Source organism: Magallana gigas, chromosome 9, assembly GCF_963853765.1.
Source record: "Magallana gigas chromosome 9, xbMagGiga1.1, whole genome shotgun sequence".
Taxonomy (NCBI): Eukaryota; Metazoa; Mollusca; class Bivalvia; order Ostreida; family Ostreidae; genus Magallana; species Magallana gigas.
This window is the reverse complement of record NC_088861.1, coordinates 16,521,996-16,541,597: the sequence shown is the minus strand read 5'-3', so window position 1 is coordinate 16,541,597 and position 19,602 is coordinate 16,521,996. Positions and strand designations below refer to the sequence as shown.

General features: G+C 33.2%; 1 protein-coding gene across 1 annotated transcript in view; it reads left to right on the top strand.

Annotated features, from left to right (window-relative positions):
* The first annotated feature begins 14,348 nt into the window (after positions 1 to 14,348).
* The window catches only part of LOC117691939 (uncharacterized), a 28,071-nt gene continuing 22,817 nt past the window's right edge, over positions 14,349 to 19,602 (top strand). Inside the window, exons 1-8 of the mRNA XM_066072377.1 lie at positions 14,349 to 14,394; positions 15,768 to 15,827; positions 16,027 to 16,258; positions 16,366 to 16,485; positions 16,698 to 16,797; positions 16,951 to 17,045; positions 17,135 to 17,215; positions 17,433 to 17,491. Coding sequence (XP_065928449.1) covers positions 15,777 to 15,827; positions 16,027 to 16,258; positions 16,366 to 16,485; positions 16,698 to 16,797; positions 16,951 to 17,045; positions 17,135 to 17,215; positions 17,433 to 17,491 — 738 coding nt within the window. The 5' untranslated portion in view covers positions 14,349 to 14,394; positions 15,768 to 15,776. The remainder of the gene's footprint in view (positions 14,395 to 15,767; positions 15,828 to 16,026; positions 16,259 to 16,365; positions 16,486 to 16,697; positions 16,798 to 16,950; positions 17,046 to 17,134; positions 17,216 to 17,432; positions 17,492 to 19,602) is intronic.

The window sequence follows — 19,602 nt, the reverse complement described above, 5'->3', positions numbered from 1 at the left end:
ACCATACCCGCCTTGACCTCAGCAGCGAATTTTATTATGAGACGAAAGAAATCAATACAATTTATGTCGTTTGTTTTTGTAAATAAATTGTGTACATCACTTTTTCAATAAAATATGGCTTAATGTACCTGGAAAACTACTGCAATGTCTATTATGATACTCATACTTAGCATAGCCATCGTATAAAATCGAACATAGCAGCTTTAAAAATTTCACGATAAGCCTATATATTATTCTATTTACGAAATCATTAAAGTCATTTGGGGTATTTTGAATAACAGTTTTTGTTCAACTTGATTGTAAAATATGTGTAAATACGCATGTTTAATACAGTTCGTTGTTTTGGTCCAACAGAAAGATCATACTCGTTCATGTGCGGACCTAGAAGGGGGTGCATGGACTATTCCTTCCACCTCTTGGGAAATCAAATTAAAAAGATTATATAGCAAAATTCCCGAAATAGGCCTCAAAACCCCTTTCCAACATTGGAAAACAAAATTATCCCTCGGACACCCCCTGGAAATGTTTTCTGGATCCGCGCATGCTGTAACAAACATACAATATATCAATTTTCTCGCTGAATAAAGCAATAGCATACAGTGTAATGAGAAATGAATATTGAGCAGCGTTTTCATCACATAAATTCTCTTTACTGAGGTTAGCGAGAATATTTTAATAACAAAATAATTTATTAATGTATGTCATTTCTTCTTTAAACTCTCTATATATAAATCACTGCATGGCGTTGGAAGCAATTTGAAAGTGAGTGGGGGGGGGGGGGGCTAGACTAATCCTAAAAAATATTGACAAGCAAAAAAAATGATAAAAAACTAATTCCCAAAATATCCGTGTGGGGGGGGGGGGGGGGGGGGGGTAGTACTATACCTATACTTCCAAAAAAAATCTTACCTACCAAAATAAAAAAAAATTCCCACATCATGAAATTCCTAATCCGGGGGGGGGGGGGGGGAATAGTATGCCTATGACTTCAACTTCTCAATAATTTAATCATTTCAAGGTAAATTTAGGAACAAATATGTTCCCTGCGAGAAAGAGTGGGGGGGGGGGGCTAACCTTCTATGATGCTATGTGCCTAATGGATAGGTCTAACTTTGCAAAAATGGTGGGGTGGGTGCTAAGCCCCCCTTAGCCCTCCCCCCTCCGATTCCGACGCCTATGTAAATTACATTGCAGGTGGTGACTGTTGGAGAGTTTCATTTGTTCGTGTTTTGTACATTGCAGTGCGATACACCACACTTTCTAAAACACGGAACGCGGGGTGATTCGAAATTTCCCCCAAATGACTTTACGAGCATAAACTTGGATGGACGTTTATGCTTGCGTGATTTCATAGAAATGATTATTAAAACGAACAAGGAATTGCTTACCAATCTAGCACTGTCATTCTTTGTCTGTCTGTCTGCATATCTAACACACAGTAAAAACCAATTCCTTTTGCGAATTTCTTAAACTGCATCATGATAAACCTTTACAGCTGCAGCCAGCAATACCTGCCTCTTGACCACTAACATATTTGCGTTATACTAATTAATTAGTTTTTGAAAATTATCCGCTATTAATGACAATGATTGTTACAAAAATATCGTATTAATGATGCATACAGGCTCTAAAACAATGTAAGTTGGTTATATAAAATCGCTTTAAAACATTTGGTGCTTTGCTTAATTAAGGTCTTCCGTTTCCAACGGAAGACCTTATTGTTTTCGTACGATTTCTTTTTCCCTATTATTATTAAGGTCTTCCGTTTCCAACGGAAGACCTTATTGTTTTCGTTCGGTTTCTTTTTCCCTATTATTATTATTTTTCTTTTTTTTTCTTACAAATTTTGTGCACGCGATTTCTCAAAACGGTTCAACTGATTTACATGAAACTTTCAGATCTGATAGATAATGATCGAAACCTTATAGGTTTTCGATTTTTTTGATGACGTCACTTCCGTTTTTGAGAAATTGACGTTTTAGCGGTTTTTAGAGGGGTCGATTGTCCCTCTAAGATCTCCTTAACTATTAAAGATATCGAGTTCAAATTTTCAGGGTTAGTAGACAAAAGATTGTAAATTTGTAATTTTATTTTCATTTTGATCTGTCTTGAAAGGCGCCGAAGCTCGCCTGGACCCGAAAATTGAGATGGAAAAAACGTCGTAATTTTTTCTGGTTTTCTTTAATTATCTCTTTTATGAAAAATATTTTGTTAAGACATGTAATGTAAAAAACGTTTCTATTTACATGACCTTTTCTTTAAAATCAAGAAAAAGGGGCTGGCCCCTCAAATAAGGGGTCCAAAGGGCTCTAAAGTCTTTAATCTGTAGCTCTTTACTGAGAGATATTTTGTTAAATGTTATAGAAGCAGATATGTTTATCTTACAGTTATGTATCCAAGCAATGTAATGATTTTGTCATGTATTACGTAATTAGGGGTTTTTAGGGGCCAAAAGTCCAAAATTTTGATCACCTATATCTCAAAAAGGACAAATATTTTGTAATGCAATACAGAAGAAAAGTTGTTTAAAATGATGTTCTTAACAATATGCAACCTTCAAAATATCGTCAAACGGCCCCTATAAGGGGATAAGGGATCGGCCCCTAAAACCTTCTTTCTCATATATCTCCAGAACGATAACGAATTTCTAAACACTTGTTGAACAAAATGTGTATAGAATTAGATGACCTTTTATATGATACCAAGAAAAAGGGGCTGGCCCCTTAAATAAGGGAACCAAATGGCTCTAAAGTATTTTACATATATCCTTTTACTCAGGGATATTTCGTTAAATGTTATAGAAGCAAATATGTTTATCTCACAGTTTTGTATCTAAGTAATGTAAGGATTTTATCATGTGTTATGTAATTAGGGGTTTTTAGGGGCCAAAAGTCCGAAAATTTTATCACCCATATCTCAGAGAGGAAAAATATTTTGAAATGCAGTATAGAAGAAAAGTTGTTCAAAATAATGTTCTCAACGAAATGCAACCTTCAAAATTTTGTCAATTGGCTCCTATAAGGGGATAAGGGATCGGCCCCTAAAACCTTCTTTCTTATATATCTCCAGAACTTTAATGAATTTCTAAACACATGTTGAACAAAACGTGTTTAGAATTAGATGACCTTTCAAATGATATCAAGAAAAGGGGGCTGGCCCCTTATATAAGGGAACCAAATGATTCTAAATTCTTTTACATATATCCTTTTACTCAGGGATATTTTGTTAAATGGTATAGAAGCAAATCTATTTATATTACAGTTATGTATCTAAGTAATGTAAGGATTTTATCATGTGTTATGTAATTAGGGGTTTTTAGGGGCCAAAAGTCCGAAAATTTGATCACCCATATCTCAGAAAGGAAAAATATTTTGAAATGCAGTATAAAAGAAAAGTTGTTCAAAATAATGTTCTCAACGAAATACAGCCTTCAAAATTTCGTCAAACGACTTCTATATTGGGATAAGGGATCAGCCCCTAAAATCTTCTTTCTCATATATCTCCAGAACGATAACGAATTTCTAAACACTTGTTGAACAAAATGTGTATAGAATTAGATGACCTTTCAAATGATATCAAGAAAAAGGGGCTGGCCCCTTAAATAAGGAGACCAAAGGGCTCTAAAGTCTTTTATCTGTAGCCCTTTACTGAGAGATATATGTGAAAAGTTTTAGAAGAAAATATGTTTACCTTACAGTTATGTATCCCAGCAATGTAAGGATTTTATCATGTGTAACGTAAATAAGGGTTTTTAGGGGCCAAAGGTCCCAAAATTTGATCAACCATACCTCAGAAAGGACATTTTTTTTTAAATGCAGTATAGAAGAAAAGTTGTTCAAAATAATGTTCTTAACAATATGCAACCTTAAAAATTTCGTCAAACGGCCCCTGTAAGGAGTTAAGGGATCGGCCCCTAAAACCTTCTTTCTCATATATCTCCAGAACGATAACGAATTTCTTAACACCTGTTGAACAAAATGTGTTTAGAATTAGATGACCTTTCATATGATGAAAAGGGACTGGCCCCTTAAATTAGGGAAGCAAAGGGCTCTAAAGTATTTTACCTATATCCTTTTACTCAGAGCCATTTTGTTAAAGGTTATTAAAGCTTACAGCATAATGATTTTCTCATCTTTTCTATCTTAATTGGAAGAGTGCAAGTATTTAAAAAAGCAATGTCAGAGAACTTATAAAAAGAGATACCAAAAAATATTAGTACTCCACTCCTTTTTTCATATCATGTTTTGTTGTCGAAAATCAAAGTCAATGACGTCACATTTCCTTATAATAATCGTACGGAAGACCTCCTCGTTGCTCGCAACGAGATCGTTTCTAGTTATTAAGGTCTTCCGTTTTCCAACGGAAGACCTTATTGTTTTCGTTCGGTTTCTTTTTCCCTATTATTATTATTATTTTAATTTTTTTTCTTACAAATTTTGTGCACGCGATTTCTCGGAAACGGCTCAACCGATTTTCATGAAACTTTCAGATCTGATAGATAATGATCGAAACCTTATAGGTTTTTTATCATATTGATGACGTCACTTCCGTGTTTGAGAAATGGACGTTTTAGCGATTTTTAGAGGGGTCGCTTGTCCCTCTACGTTCTCCTAAACTATAATCGATATTGAGTTCAAACTTTCAGGTATAGTAGACAAAATATTGTAGATTTGCAATTTTATTTTCATTTTGATCTGACTTGAAAGGCCCTGAAGCTCGCCTGGACCCGATAATTGAGATGGAAAAAACGTCGTAATTTTTTGTGGTTTTCTTTGATTATCTCTTTTCTAAAAAATATTTTGTCAAGACATGTAATGTAAAAAAAGTTTCTATTTACAAGACCTTTTCTTTGAAATCAAGAAAAAGGGGCTGGCCCTTCAAATAAGGTCACAAAAGGGATCTAAAGTCTTTAATCTGTAGCCCTTTACCGAGAGATATTTTGTGAAAGGTTATAGAAGCAAATATGTTTATCTCACAGTTATGTATCCAAGCAATGTAATGATTTTAGTATGTGTTACGTAATTAAGGGTTTATAAGGGCCAAAAGTACAAAATTTCGATCACCCATATCTCAGAAAGGAAAAATATTTTGTAATGCAATACAGAACAAAAGTTGTTCAAATTAATATTTTTAACAATATGCAACCGTCAAAATTTCGTTAAACGGCCCCTATAAGGAGATAAGGGATCGGCCCCTAAAACTTTCTTTCCAATATATCTCCAGAACGGTAACGATTTTGTGAACACTTGTTGAACAAAAATTGTTTAGAATTATATGACCTTTCATTTAATATCTAGAAAAAGGGGCTGGCCCCTTAAATAAGGGGACCAAAGGGATCAAAAGTCTTTAATCTGTAGCCCTTTACTGATAGATATTTTGTAAAATGTTATAGAAGCAAATATGTTTATCTCACAGTTATGTATCCAAGCATTGTAATGATTTTGTTATGTGTTGCGTAATTAAGGGTTTTAAGGGGCCAAAAGTCCAAAGTTTTGATCACCCATATCTCAGAAAGGAAAAATATTTTGTAATGCAATACAGAACAAAAGTTGTTCAAATTAATGTATTTAACAATATGCAACCTTCCAAATTTCGTTAAACGGCCCCCTAAAAGGAGATAAGGGCTGGCCCCTAAAACCTTCTTTCTCATATATCTCCAAAACGGTAACGAATTTCTAAACACTTGTTGAACAAAATTTGTTTAGAATTAAATAACCTTTCGTTCGATATCAAGAAAAAGGGGCTGGTCCCTACAATGAGGGGACCAAAAGGCTAGAAAGTCTTTTATCTACAATCCTTTATTGAGAGATATTTTGTGAAATTTTATAAAAGCTAATGTGTTTATCCTACAGTTATGTATTCAAGCAATGTAATGATGTTATAATGTGTTACGTAATTAAGGGTTTTTAGGGGCCAAAAGTCCAAAACTTTGATCATCCATATCTCAGAAAGGAAAAATATCTTGTAATGCAGTACAGAAGAAAAGTTGTTCAAAATGATGTTCTAAACAAAATGCAACCTTCAAAATTTCGTCAAAAGGCCCCTAAAAAGAGATAAGGGATCGGCCCCTAAAACTTTCTTTCTCATATATCTCTAGAACGGTAACGAATTTCTAAACACTTGTTGAAAAATGTTTTCAGAATTAAATGTCCTTTCATTTGAATCCAAGAAAAGGGGACTGGCTCCTTAAATTAGGGGATCAAAGAGCTCTAAAATCTTTTATCTATAGCCCTTTAATAAGAGCCATTTTGTGAAAGGTTATTAAAGCTAGATTAGGTATAACACGTTTATATATCCTAACAATATAATGATTTTCTCTTGCGTTACCCAATTAGGGTTTTTAGGGACCAGAGGTAAACAAGTTTGACCTTTTTTATCTTAATTCAAAGAAATGCAAGTATTTAAAAAAGCAAGAGAACTTATAAACAGCGATACAATAAAGCATTAGTTCTTCACTCCTTTTTCCATAACATGTTTTGTTGTCGAAAATCAAAGTCGATGATGTCTTATTTCATTCTACAAATCGAACGGAAGACCTCCTCGTTGCTCGCAACGAGATCGTGTCTAGTTATTTTTCTTTTTTTTTCTTACAATTTTTGTGCACGCGATTTCTCAGAAACGGCTCGACCGATTTTCATGAAACTTTCAGATCTGTTAGATAATGATCTAAACCTGATAGGTTTTTTATTATATTGATGACGTCACTTGCGTTTTTGAGAAATTGACGTTTTAGCGATTTTTAGGGGGGTTGCTTGTCCGTGGAACTTCTCATAAACGATAAAAGATATCGAGTTCAAACTTTCAGGGATGGTAGACAAAAGATTGTAGATTTGTAATTTTATTTTCATTTTGATCTGGCTTGAAAGGCGCGGAAGCTCGCCTGGACCCGAAAATTGAAATGAAAAAAACGTCGTAATTTTTTGTGGTTTTCTTTGATTATCTCTTTTCGGAAAGATATTTTGTTACAACATGTAATGTAAAAAAAGTTTATATTTACAAGTCCTTTTATTTGATATCAAGAAAAAGGGGCTGCCCCCTCAAAAAAGGGGACCAAAGGGCTCTAAAGTTTTTAATATGTAGCCCTTTACTGAGAGATATTTTGTGAAATGTTATAGAAGCAAATATGTTTATCTCACAGTTATGTATCCAAGCAGTGTAATGATTTTGTTATGTGTTACGTAATTAAGGGGTTTTAGGGGTCAAAAGTCCAAAATTTTGATCATCCATATCTCAGAAAGGAAAAATATTTTGTAATGCAGTACAAAAGAAAAGTTGTTCGCAATGATGTTTTTAAAAATATGCAACCTTCAAAATTTCGTTAAACGGCCCCTAAAAGGAGAAAAGGGTCCGGCCCCTAAAACCTTCTTTCTCATATATCTCCAAAACGGTAACGAATTTCTAAACACTTGTTGAACAAAATTTGTGTAGAATTAAATTACCTTTTATTTGAAATCAAGAAAAAGGGGCTGGCCCCTCAAATTAGGGGACCAAAGGGCTCTAAAATCTTTAATCTGTAGCCCTTTACTGAGAGATATTTTGTGAAATATTATAGAAGCAAATGTGTTTATCTTATAGTTCTGTATTCAAGCAATATAATGAATTAATCATGTGTTACGTAATTAAGGGTTTTTAGGGGCCAAAAGTCAAAAAATTTGATAACCCATATCTCAGAAAGGAAAAATATTTTGTAATGCTGTATAAAAGAAAAGTTGTTCAAAATGATGTTCTCAACAAATTGCAACCGTCAAAATTTCGTTGAACGGCCCTTAAAAGAAGATAAGGGACCGGCCCCTAAAACTTTCTTTCTCATATATCTCCAAAACGGTAACGAATTTCTAAACACTTGTTGAACAAAATTTGTGTAGAATTAAATGACCTTTTATTTGAAATCAAGAAAAAGGGGCTGGCCCCTCAAATTAGGGGACCAAAGGGCTCTAAAGTCTTTAATCTGTAGCCCTTTACTGAGATATATTTTGTGATAGATTATAGAAGCAAATGTGTTTATCTTATAGTTCTGTATTCAAGCAATGTAATGATTTAATCATGTGTTACGTAATTAAGGGTTTTTAGGGGCCAAAAGTCCAAAATTTTGATCACCCTTATTTCAGAAAGGAAAAATATTTTGTAATGCAGTATAAAAGAAAAGTTGTTCAAAATGATGTTCTCAACAAATTGCAACCGTCAAAATTTCGTTGAACGGCCCTTAAAAGGAGATAAGGGACCGGCCCCTAAAACCTTCTTTCTCATCTATCTCCAAAACGGTAACGAATTACTAAACATGTGTTGAACAACATTTGTTTAGAATTTAATGACATTTCATTCCATATCAAGAAAAAGGGGCTGGCCCCTAATAAAAGGGGACCAAAGGGCTCTAAAGTCTTTAATCTGTAGCCCTTTACTGAGAAATATTTTGTGAAATATTATAGAAGCAAATGTGTTTATCTTATAGTTATATATTCAAGCAATGTAATGATTTTATCATGTGTTACGTAATTAAGGGTTTTTAGGGGCCAAAAATTTTCTAAACACTTGCTGACAAAATGTGTTCAGAATTAAATGTCCTTTCATTTGAATCCAAGAAAAAGGGACTTGCCCCTTAAATTAGGGGATCAAAGAGCTCTAAAATCTTTTATCTATAGCCCTATAATGAGAGCCATTTTGTGAAAGGTTATTAAAGCCAGATTAGGTTAAAAAAGCAAGAGAACTTATACAAAAACAATACAATAAATCATTAGTACTCTACTCCTTTTCCATAACATGTCGAAAATCAAAGTCGAAGATGTCATATTTCATTCTAAAAATCGAACGGAAGACCTCCTCGTTTCCAACGGAAGACCTTCTTGTTATTGCTTTGTTTCTTTTTCACTATTATTTTTATTCTTTTTTTTTTTCTGTCACGTTTTCTCAAAAATGCTTTAGCCGATTTTCATGAAACTTTCAGATCTACTTCATGACAAAATTTGTAAAAAAATTACGAGAGCTTTTTTTGGTCGTCACTTCCGGTACCGAGATATTAAAGATTTTACGTTTTTGCTTGTTCACGACTTTTCTCAAAAAGTATTTAAGATAGAACCTTCAAATTTTCAGAGATGGTAGAGAGTGAACGACCGCAGTGCCCTTCGCACATCTGAACGTCCTCCGTCACTTCCTGTTGTCACCGGAAGGAAATGAAAAACCTTAATTTTTCAATTTTTTAAACTTGAATTTTATTTATGTTTTTATTCGATAGAGACGTCTAAAACACTTCAGAATCTAAAATTCGTTTTAAAATCGATCCAAGCATTCCTGAGATTTTGAGCTCAAAAGTTCTGAAGCGAGAGTCCGCGTAGCTCAGTCGTTATAGTGTTGGACTTGTGCCCAGGCGACCCGGGTTCCGTCCCCGAGTGCCGATTATTTTTTCTTCCCTAATTTTGTTTTCTTTAACGATTTTATCTTTAAAATGGTGGTTTTTATTGTTTTCCGTTTTATTTTTATCATAAATAAAAATAACAACAGCTTTATTAGTACAAATATAGTTCTCGTTTCTGTCAGCAGTTTGCTTAATTCAGACGCTCGTCGCATCGCCGGCATCAAAGACATGCCGCCGAAGCGCCCCTGCAGTACGACCGCATTAGAGTTCACTGGGTCGCTTTGCCGGTATCAAAGAAATGCCGCAATCTCCATGATTGTATGCACACAACATTTAGCAATACACCAACGATATTCTACATGGCTTTAAAAGCAGGACTGATTAGTATTTATTCACATAACTATATAGATACACGCATGCATGTATCCATGCGTTTATTGACATATGTTGCTTATATATTGATTTCCTGAACACTATAAAACACTATGAAATCTCTCTCTCTCTCTCTCTCTCTCTCTCTCTCTCTCTCTCTCTCTCTCTCTCTCTCTCTCTCTCTCTCTGACAACCGGGTGACTGCGATACGGTGTGAAAACTGACCACCCTTGTATCTGTGTTTGGGCCTATGTATTAACAGATGTAAACACTGATCGTTGATATACACTGTTGAAACAAAGAGTCTAATTTTTCACTTTTGATTTATAAAAATCATTACGGCAGGGTGGATTGGGATTATTATCATTTACAATCAGTCTTATAAAGTTTAGATTTATTTACAAAAGTCTATAAACATGTACGTGTTCGCCCAAAAGCGGGATTAGTGACTCAGTAGCGGGGTCAATAATTCTCTCTCTCTCTCTCTCTCTCTCTCTCTCTCTCTCTCATTATAGCTAGATAAACAATGAATGTGCATATCCGTATAAATTAGCCTAGCGAGCATTTTTATATGGGTATAATATGTGTATTAATTTATTAAATCGGAATTTGAATTTATTATTCTCCCCTGGGAAAAAAACCCCGTTTCAAAATCGCCCTCATTTGGTTTCAGACTTTTGACGAGTCATCAGACAATATGCTTTGCCCTGCGTATAATCTCTCTCGGATGGGGATCCGATTACTATTGATGAAATAAAATCACTATTATTGATGAAATAAGATGTTTTTCTATTAACTTATATAGCAAATTAAAAATGCTGAGATGGATTGAAAATACGCTTCATATATCAGACGTCCGCGTCAATTTGTTCCCGCCCATTTCAAACGTTTTGACCTGTTGCATTCATCTCCATGTACCTAATGTTAATGCTATACATATATTAGAATAAAAGTAAATATCAAAGAAAAAATCATAATTAAGATTTTGAGATTTTTAAATTTCAAATCAATGGTACAGTGGCTTATACAGCGCTTATACATTGTTCTAACATATGTATTTTGTTTAGAAATTGTGTAATATGTGATATTTAGAATTCTACGTTTAATATAGAAGTCACCGACCCCCCCCCCCCAATTCATAAAATCATTTAGTTTTTCTGGTCCGATTTTACTTGATCTTTGATCTTTGGCCTTTAATTTCAACTAAGTACCATTCTAGATTACTGTACTAATTATAATTAATTATATTACAAATTATACTAATTATAGCAGAAGTTGAAAAACACTCTTCAATTAAGATTTAGACAAAAACAGTCTTTTATTATTAGGGTCTTCCGTCTTCAGTGGAAGACCTTTCTATTCTTATTGGTTTTAGGGTCTTCCGTTTACAAAGGAAGACCCTCTTTTATTTCTTCGCTTTCTTTTTATTACAGGTATTAGACCTGTTATTAAGTCAAAAGACCTCTTATTTAATATGAAATAAAATGGGACTGGTCCTTAAAATTAAGGATCCTACAGGGTGGATAATCCTTCATCCATCGCTCTTTTAGATCACATCTGCATTTCCTGATATGTTCCGTTGATGAAGATAAAAGGCAAGGTCATTTCCTCTTCTAAAAATCGGACGGAAGACCTCCTCGTTGCTCGCAACGAGATCGTATCTAGTTACACATATAGTTTAATGTTAATCTAATATGGTTTGTACATGGTCAGTAAATCCCATACGGTGCGAAGCCGAATGAAGATGTTTTAAAAATAAATGTCCAAATTATTCGTGGGAAAAACTTAGTTATTGCTATTTAGACCATATACTTTCGTGATAATCCCGCCCCATCAGTTCCATTTTTCACAATTTGAGGGAATTTCTGGTGTGAAAAACATGATTAAGTTTGCATTGCATGTCATTAGGTTATCAAAAAAAGAAATCCGATAATTTATGATTTTTTTAAGTCAACCTACTTAAACTCTCTCTCTCTCTCTCTCTCTCTCTCTCTCTCTCTCTCTCTCTCTCTCTCTCTCTCTCTCAGGAATAAGATAACTTTTTTATCGTGAAATTTATGTCTCAAAGAAATAAGAGATATATGCATTATATCTTATAGAACTATATGTAATTTCAATGATAAAAAATTCACATGTATGCGTGGATTATAATTAAGATTGACAGGATAAGAACGTGATTATTTTAAAAACTGCACGTATTTGTTAAAGATTGGGAACATGCATCATTAATGAAGTAATTCATATTTTTTGAAAGACGTGGTTTTCTTTACATTTCTTTTTCATTTGGCGACGCTTAAAAAGAAAGAAAAAAAAAAGAATGGCGTAACGTCTTATTTGAAATGACAGAGAAAAAGATAAAAAGCCATTGTTTTCGATAATAACATTAGAAATTATTGATTAAACACAAAACTGCATCCCGCAACGCTAAAAAATGGTACGGCGCGTTGTGTCAGATTGTTACGTTAAAACATGAATTTGATAACGTCATGCTTGGCACTGAAGCGTAATAACGTCTTTTTTGACGTGGCAGCGAAAGGGATAGTATAGACAATGAAGACAAGCGTAAAGTTCATCAATTGTTTTATTCTATATATTTTGGCGATTATGGCCACGACCTACATAATATAATCTATATAAAATTCACATGTATTTTTGTATACAATGTTGCAACATATATCCTTATCCTTATAACATATTGACCCTTATAATACTCATCCTTATATCCTTATCCTTATATCCTTATAACCTTATAAACATTATCCTTATAACCTTATAAACCTTATCCTTATAACCTTATCCTTATAGAAGTTTTACAATACTTTAAAACGCGTCTCGATTAAGCGCTACCTTATTATGACATGTAGACCTGTCGTGACGAAATAAAAAAGAAAAAGGTCTTTAAACTATTGTTATTCAAAGATGAGCAGCAAGTCTCTTCAAAATGTCACTTACTAATCACTGCAAGTCTCTGCACAAAGGCACTCACTGATTACACACTTAAACTGCTGCTTTCATCGTCCTGGCTATCTGAAAATAGCATTAAAACTACGGCAGAAAATGAGCGCATGACATAATTGATACAGTTTATATGAAACATTAAATAACATTTTCAATATTATGAATCAATTCATATCAAGATATACATATAACTACTATTAAAAATGGGGTTAGGGAGGGTGAGATAAAATTGCACCCACCTCTCGAATTCAACAGCTAGGAGTGTGATGACGTCACATATAAACAGAACGACGTCATGTATGGTATGTCATTACGCGCAAAAAATTATGGCGCTAATCATGAATCAAGCCAAAATATAATATTGCTATAATAATTTGATTTATTTTACATTCTTAATAAATCTTATTAATGTCCTTCTAGATACATGTAAATTTCAAGTTTAAAGAAATCATATCGTGTTTAAGGGGTTTTACAATGCCAGGTAAATGCATACGTTGAATTTAGTGCAACATCTTGGTTTAACGTAGCTCGCGGGTTTGCTGACGTCACAATAGGATTCGACGTAAAGAATTGACCGTCAGAGCAAACTCATACATTTCTTTTAGAAATAACAAATGTTCTTTAGAAACATAAAATGAAATTTTTTAAAAAGATAAATTGCAGTTATACAAACATGTATAATTACCAAGTGCTAAAAATTTAAAGATGACATACATTGTCGCATTGAGTTCTCTAAGGTATGAGTGTGCGTTGGAACTCTTTAATCTAATTTATGTTTAGACAAGTACATTGTAAATAAGTTGAACCGTATGCATCAACTTCGCTCGTTTCACAAATATGAATTCTGTATTTTCAAATACCGATCTAACTATTAAAATTATTTTCGCTTTAGCTAGTTATCGAATGCGATTACAAACTTATTTATATGTCAATACTTGTATGATAATTATTTTTGCATTGAATGCATGACTGACTCATTGAAAAGAAAAGTTTCTTCTCTTCACAACCTAACATTTATTTCCTTTATGCATTCGAAAACATTCATAATAATGTTAATTAGGTTTGCATGTTCTAATATGTGTTAATTAGCTAGTCTGGTCAACCAGCGCATTTTCATATTTGGTTCTCAGACCAAAGAAATTAATGACGTCGGGCTAACGTCGTGATAAAAATATAGGATTTTGTGAAATCTTTTAAATCTTTAAAGTTGTTTTACGAAAAATTGGCCGAGAACACATATTGATTTTTTTTTTATGAATTGATTCAAAATTATCTCTTCTGTTATTGTGTTGAGTAAAATTAAGTTCGTCTAGATCGTTTAAAAGTTTGGAGCATAGTTTTGAAATGCGGTTTTCGACTAAGATATGCATTTTACTATATATTTCATTGAAATGGCGTTGCTTGATTCTATCAGCGACACTGTGTTTGAATCACGATAACATTATTACTACGCAGACGAATCTCAAATAAATTTTAGAAATAAATCTCTGAAACCTATCAATCACGCGGACAAATTTTCAGGGTAGGTTTTCTCGCAAGCAGTAAACCCGCGAGCTACCTTAAATGGTCGAAGGAACTTTGCACCAAAAAAATCAATAATAGATCGACTTCAGATAACCTTCAGTATAGTGGTTTAAAGTTTAAAATATTCGCACCTGCGCAGTTAAGGTGTACTTTTGACTCGAAATGGAAGAAGATTAAACCGTTATAAGTCAGTAAGAGCTTAATCATACCGGAATAATTGCTTATTATTGTACATTGTACATGTAATAGTGGAATCAGTATTCAATCATGAACAAATGTATATAATATGCATGGTTCTGATATGTATAACAATTCAAAAATTTTACTTTCGGTTTGATTTCATTTTAGTATCATCTCTCTACATTTGATTTTAGTTGAAGAATAAATGTCTATGAAAAATTTCTTAAATACATTTGAGTGATAAGCAATCGATTTCTTATTGTTCACAAAATCCATTTTCGTTTTATGTAGAAATGTGTAAACACCAAAGCACCAATGGTGTATTGTAATGAACTATGAACGCACCGTTCACATTTCTACCTGTGGTTTCCATTTTTGATATACCACTGGTGCATTTGAATGACAACAGTACCAATTTACCAATTGTACTAATAAATCCTGAATAGGTTTGAAATACAAATGTTATTGATGTGACCAGTGTTACCTTTGGGAACCCAAGTAAAAACGTTGCTAAGATCACAGTCTTACATGTCAAATAATATTCACATTTTTGCTGTCAAGAACCAACTGATCAACAACAAAATTTTTATCATATATTGCATCCCAGTAGTCACAGAGGAACGTTTAAGTTTTGATTTTTGCCGCCATGTCTAGTACGTGTTATGACGTCATTTACCAATACTTTCCACACTCTACGTCTCTGCAGATAAAATGTCATTAGCAAAAAATTATTGGTTCCATTGACATGCCAATTGGTACTTAATTCTGACACACTGACTTTTGTCTACAAACGATGGAACTATTTACGCACCTAAAAGTTCTTAACTTGGTGTACCATACATGTAAATGTAAAATAACAATTTTGTCTTTAAATTCTTATCACTTATTCCCTATTAACAAGTTTGACATAACAAAAACAACCCGTATTTTTTTTTTTACACACTCTCAACACAAAAGACAATTACTTGCATTATATCCTGTTAAAATTACAATAGTAGTACGACTTAAAATCAACAAAAACTCATCGTGTTGCTCACTGATATGTCGAGTCAAAGATTTGTTTCTGTTTTACCATTAAACTTTTTTAAATAAAAATTATTAAATTAACATTGATTACATGTCAATATGACAGGAAACCAAACCGTAACATTGCTTCACTTAACTTTTTTTTTTCTTTTTTGATTATATTTATGAAAAAATACCTACATGCAATGAGGTAAGAAATCAGAAACTATTACAGGACCTATATAACAATTTTTTTGTAAAAAATATTAAAATGGTTAAAATATTTTTTTTCAAAACTTTCGATTCAAATTATAAGTGGCATGGGGGAGACGGTTAATGCAATTACACATCGATTTATAAATATTTTTAACTTTTTTAGCAGGTTATAATGACTTCTTGGATCCGTGCATCACTGATATTACTACCAATTCTAGGACAGGTAATATACTTGATATGTGCCGAATTGTATCATACATGTACTTGTGTGTAAAACACTATGCCGTGTAAACGTATTCCACAAGTGACTAGAAACCTACTTCCTCTACCCCTCCCACCCAATTTAGACAGGTTCTTTAGATGGATCGAGAGTGGTTTTGTCTCAAGCAGCTTTGATTTATATACGATTGATTTTTTACTAGGTGTGTAGAGGTGAGTTCAAATATTGTCAAGAAGCCGTAGATAATATGGAAAGCGTTACATCCTGTCCAACGTCCAAAAAAGAGTGGGAAAGCGCTGCCAATAGAAAGCACTGTCAATTAACGGCAGCCCAGCAAAAGTGTTCAGAACCTGAAACGTTTGTATATCATTGTGTAATTAACGGATATGGAAATGAAACTCTAGAAGTATGTGCACCACGAAGACTTATGATAGGTAATGTATTCAATTTGAAAACAAAGCATGCATGGTTTTATTTTTTTAGATGAACGTTTTTACAATCATTCTTCATGAATCAGTTTTGTTCTTCTTCGGCATTTTAGGATATTGCACAGAGTTTAATGTTGCTGGGGGAGTTATTCAAAGTCATGTTTCAGCACCATGCAACAAAACATCAGTTCTAGCATGTGATAACGTCTACTACTCTACACGTGCATATAAATGTGAGAATATATAAATTAATGCTTAAATTTTACCTTTTTTAGAATAAGATAAAATAAGTGTACTCGAGAATCTTTCATTTTACATCTTTTACAATTTCAATAATCTTGTACAATTAAATGACAATGATATAAAATATAAGTTTACTTTGAAAAAGTAATGATAAACTCATAGTCTATTCTTGTACTAAATGATTATATAAAACAAATTGTAGATCCTGGTTGCTATGACATTGTTTACAGAAAACAAGCAATAAGATCAACAACAATAGCGATGCCAGATAAAACAACAAGATCGGATCAATCGAAAAACAGGTATACATTGTAAGATTTTTGAATTTCTTATCGCATTTTCATTTAACTTATTTTATTTTTGTTTGCAGTTTTGCTTGTCAGATGATGGTTATTAAGTTGAATTAAAAGATTGAAAAATGTTAAAACTTCATGATCATCTGCACTGAAATTTAGGAACACGCAGATCACTGTTGCAGTAGTTGTCGCTGCCACAGTGTTGATTGTCTTTAGTATTGCTATTGCAGTCATTGGAGTGCTCGTTTTAAAAAGTAAGTCCTTAGTAAATTACTTTTAATAAAGTGTTCCTTATTGAGATTGTTATAAGGTATTTAATCATTAATTTTTTTTTCTAAATTAGGACGCAAAACGAGAACACCTGATGTTATGGACAATAAAGAAATGGAGACCTTGATAACAGGTATTGATGACAATAGAAAAGGTATTCTAAGATAAGGCATAATGCCTGCACCTTAAATACCAATTACCTGCCGACTTATTTTTTATTTCATTTCCATTTCCTCATTTAGTTTAGGAATTATTGCCTGTTTTACTTTTTTAGATGATGAGCTTTCGTGCAGAGTGTCTTTGATTGTTTTTTTTTTTAAATTCAACGTCAGTTTGCTTGTTTTTATTATATAAGGCATCTTTATATTCAGGCCTCCCAAAGTTTGAGGATCAGAATAAAGTGATAGAGGAAGAAAATGAGGACCCGTATGTAAGTGAAAAACATAACGATGATTTATGTAGCGCCATAAAAATTTTCAAAAAGTGATTTTGTCCAGGACTTTTCTAGTAAACGGTTGTTTATAAAGACTTGAAATTTTCTGTGATTGTAAATCTGCGGATTTACTTATGGCATTTGACCAAAAAAATGTATTTTATCACTTCCAGTCGAAACCGGAAGTGAAACAAATTTTTCGAAAAAATGAATTTTCTGATCAAATCGAAAAAGAATATGTGTTTTGTAGAGCTTTTTAAGCTGAATCTAACACTGAAAGCCGTTTTAAAATCGGACGATGCATTACAGAGATATCGGGGTTTAAAAATTGATTTTTCCGGAAATTTTGATTCCGCGGCCTTGGTTTAAAAAATAGCGTAATGTTCAAAGTAAAATTAACTCGTACCAAAAATAATTGCTAAGTCGTACCTGAACACATTCGGATTTTTTTTGTTCAGTCCTTCTTAAGATCGGAAAGGTTTTTGTTAAGTCGTACTTAAAATCATTCGTATTTTGTTAAGTCGTACCAGGAATATTCGATTTTTTTCATATTTTTATTTTAGTTACTCTTGTTATTGGTTTAAGAGCTCTGCTTCTTACAGGAACTTCCAGCTTTACTTCCGACATTAACGGAAGACCCACTCGTTGCTTTGCAACGAGCTTTGCTCTAGTTATTCTTGTTTTTTTTTTTCCTTACGCATTTTTGTGCAGGCGATTTCTCGGAGATGGCTCAATTGATTTTCATGAAACTTTCAGATCTGACAGATATTTATTTGAACTAAATATATATTTTTTTATTTTGATGACGTCACTTCCGTTCTTGAGATAATGACGTTTTAGCGATTTTCAGAGGGTCGGATTGTCCAGGGATCTCCTCCTAAACGGTAAAAGATATTGAGTTCAAACTTTCAGGTATTATAGACAAGAGATTATAGATGTGCTATTTGGCATTCATATTTGTCATGCTCAAACGGCGTTAAAGCTCGCCTGGTCCCGAAAATTGAGACTAAAAAACGTCGTAATTTTTCATGGTTTTCTTAGTTTATCTTTTTTCTGAAAAATATTTTGTTAACACATGTAATGCAAAAAAAGTTTATATTTACAAGACCTTTCATTTGATATCAAAAAAAGGGGGCTGGCCCCTCAAATTAGGGGACCAAAGGGCTCTAAAGTCTTTCATCTGTAGCCCTTTCCTGAGGGATATTTTTTGATTAGTTATAGAAGCAAATATGTGGATTTTACAGTTATGTATCCAAGCAATGTAATGATTTTATCATGTGTTAAGTAATTAGGAGTTTTTAGTGCCAAAGGTCCAGAATTTTGATAACATTTATCTTCGAAAGGAAAAATATTTTGAAATGCAGTATAGAAGAAAAGATGCTCAGAATGATGTATAAAATCATATGCAATTTTCAAAATTTCGTTTAACGGCCCCTATAAGGAGTTAAGGGATCGGCCCCTAAAATGTTCTTTCCCATATATCTCAAGAACGGTAACGGATTTCTAAACAGTTGTTGGACAAAATGGGTTTTGATGTAAAAGACATTTAATTTGATAATAAGAAAAAGGTGCTGGCCCCTCAAATTAGGGGACCAAAGGGCTCTAAAGTCTTTCATCTGTAGCCCTTTCCTGAGGGATATTTTGTGAACAGTTATAGAAGCAAATATGTGGATTTTACAGTTATGTATCCAAGCAATGTAATGATTTTATCATGTATTACGTAATTAGGGGTTTTTAGTGCCAAAAGTCCAGAATTTTGATAACGTTTATCTTCGAAAGGAAAAATATTTTGAAATGCAGTATAGAAGAAAAGATGCTCAGAATGATGTATAAAATCATATGCAATTTTCAAAATTTCGTTTAACGGCCCCTATAAGGAGTTAAGGGATCGACCCCTAAAATGTTCTTTCCCATATATCTCAAGAACGGTAACGGATTTCTAAACAGTTGTTGGACAAAATGGGTTTTGATTTAAAAGACATTTAATTTGATAATAAGAAAAAGGGGCTGGCCCCTAAAATTAGGAAACTAAAGGGCTCTAAAAATTTTCATCTGTAGCTCTTTACTGAGGGAAATTTAATGAAAGGCTTTAGCAGCAAATATGTTTA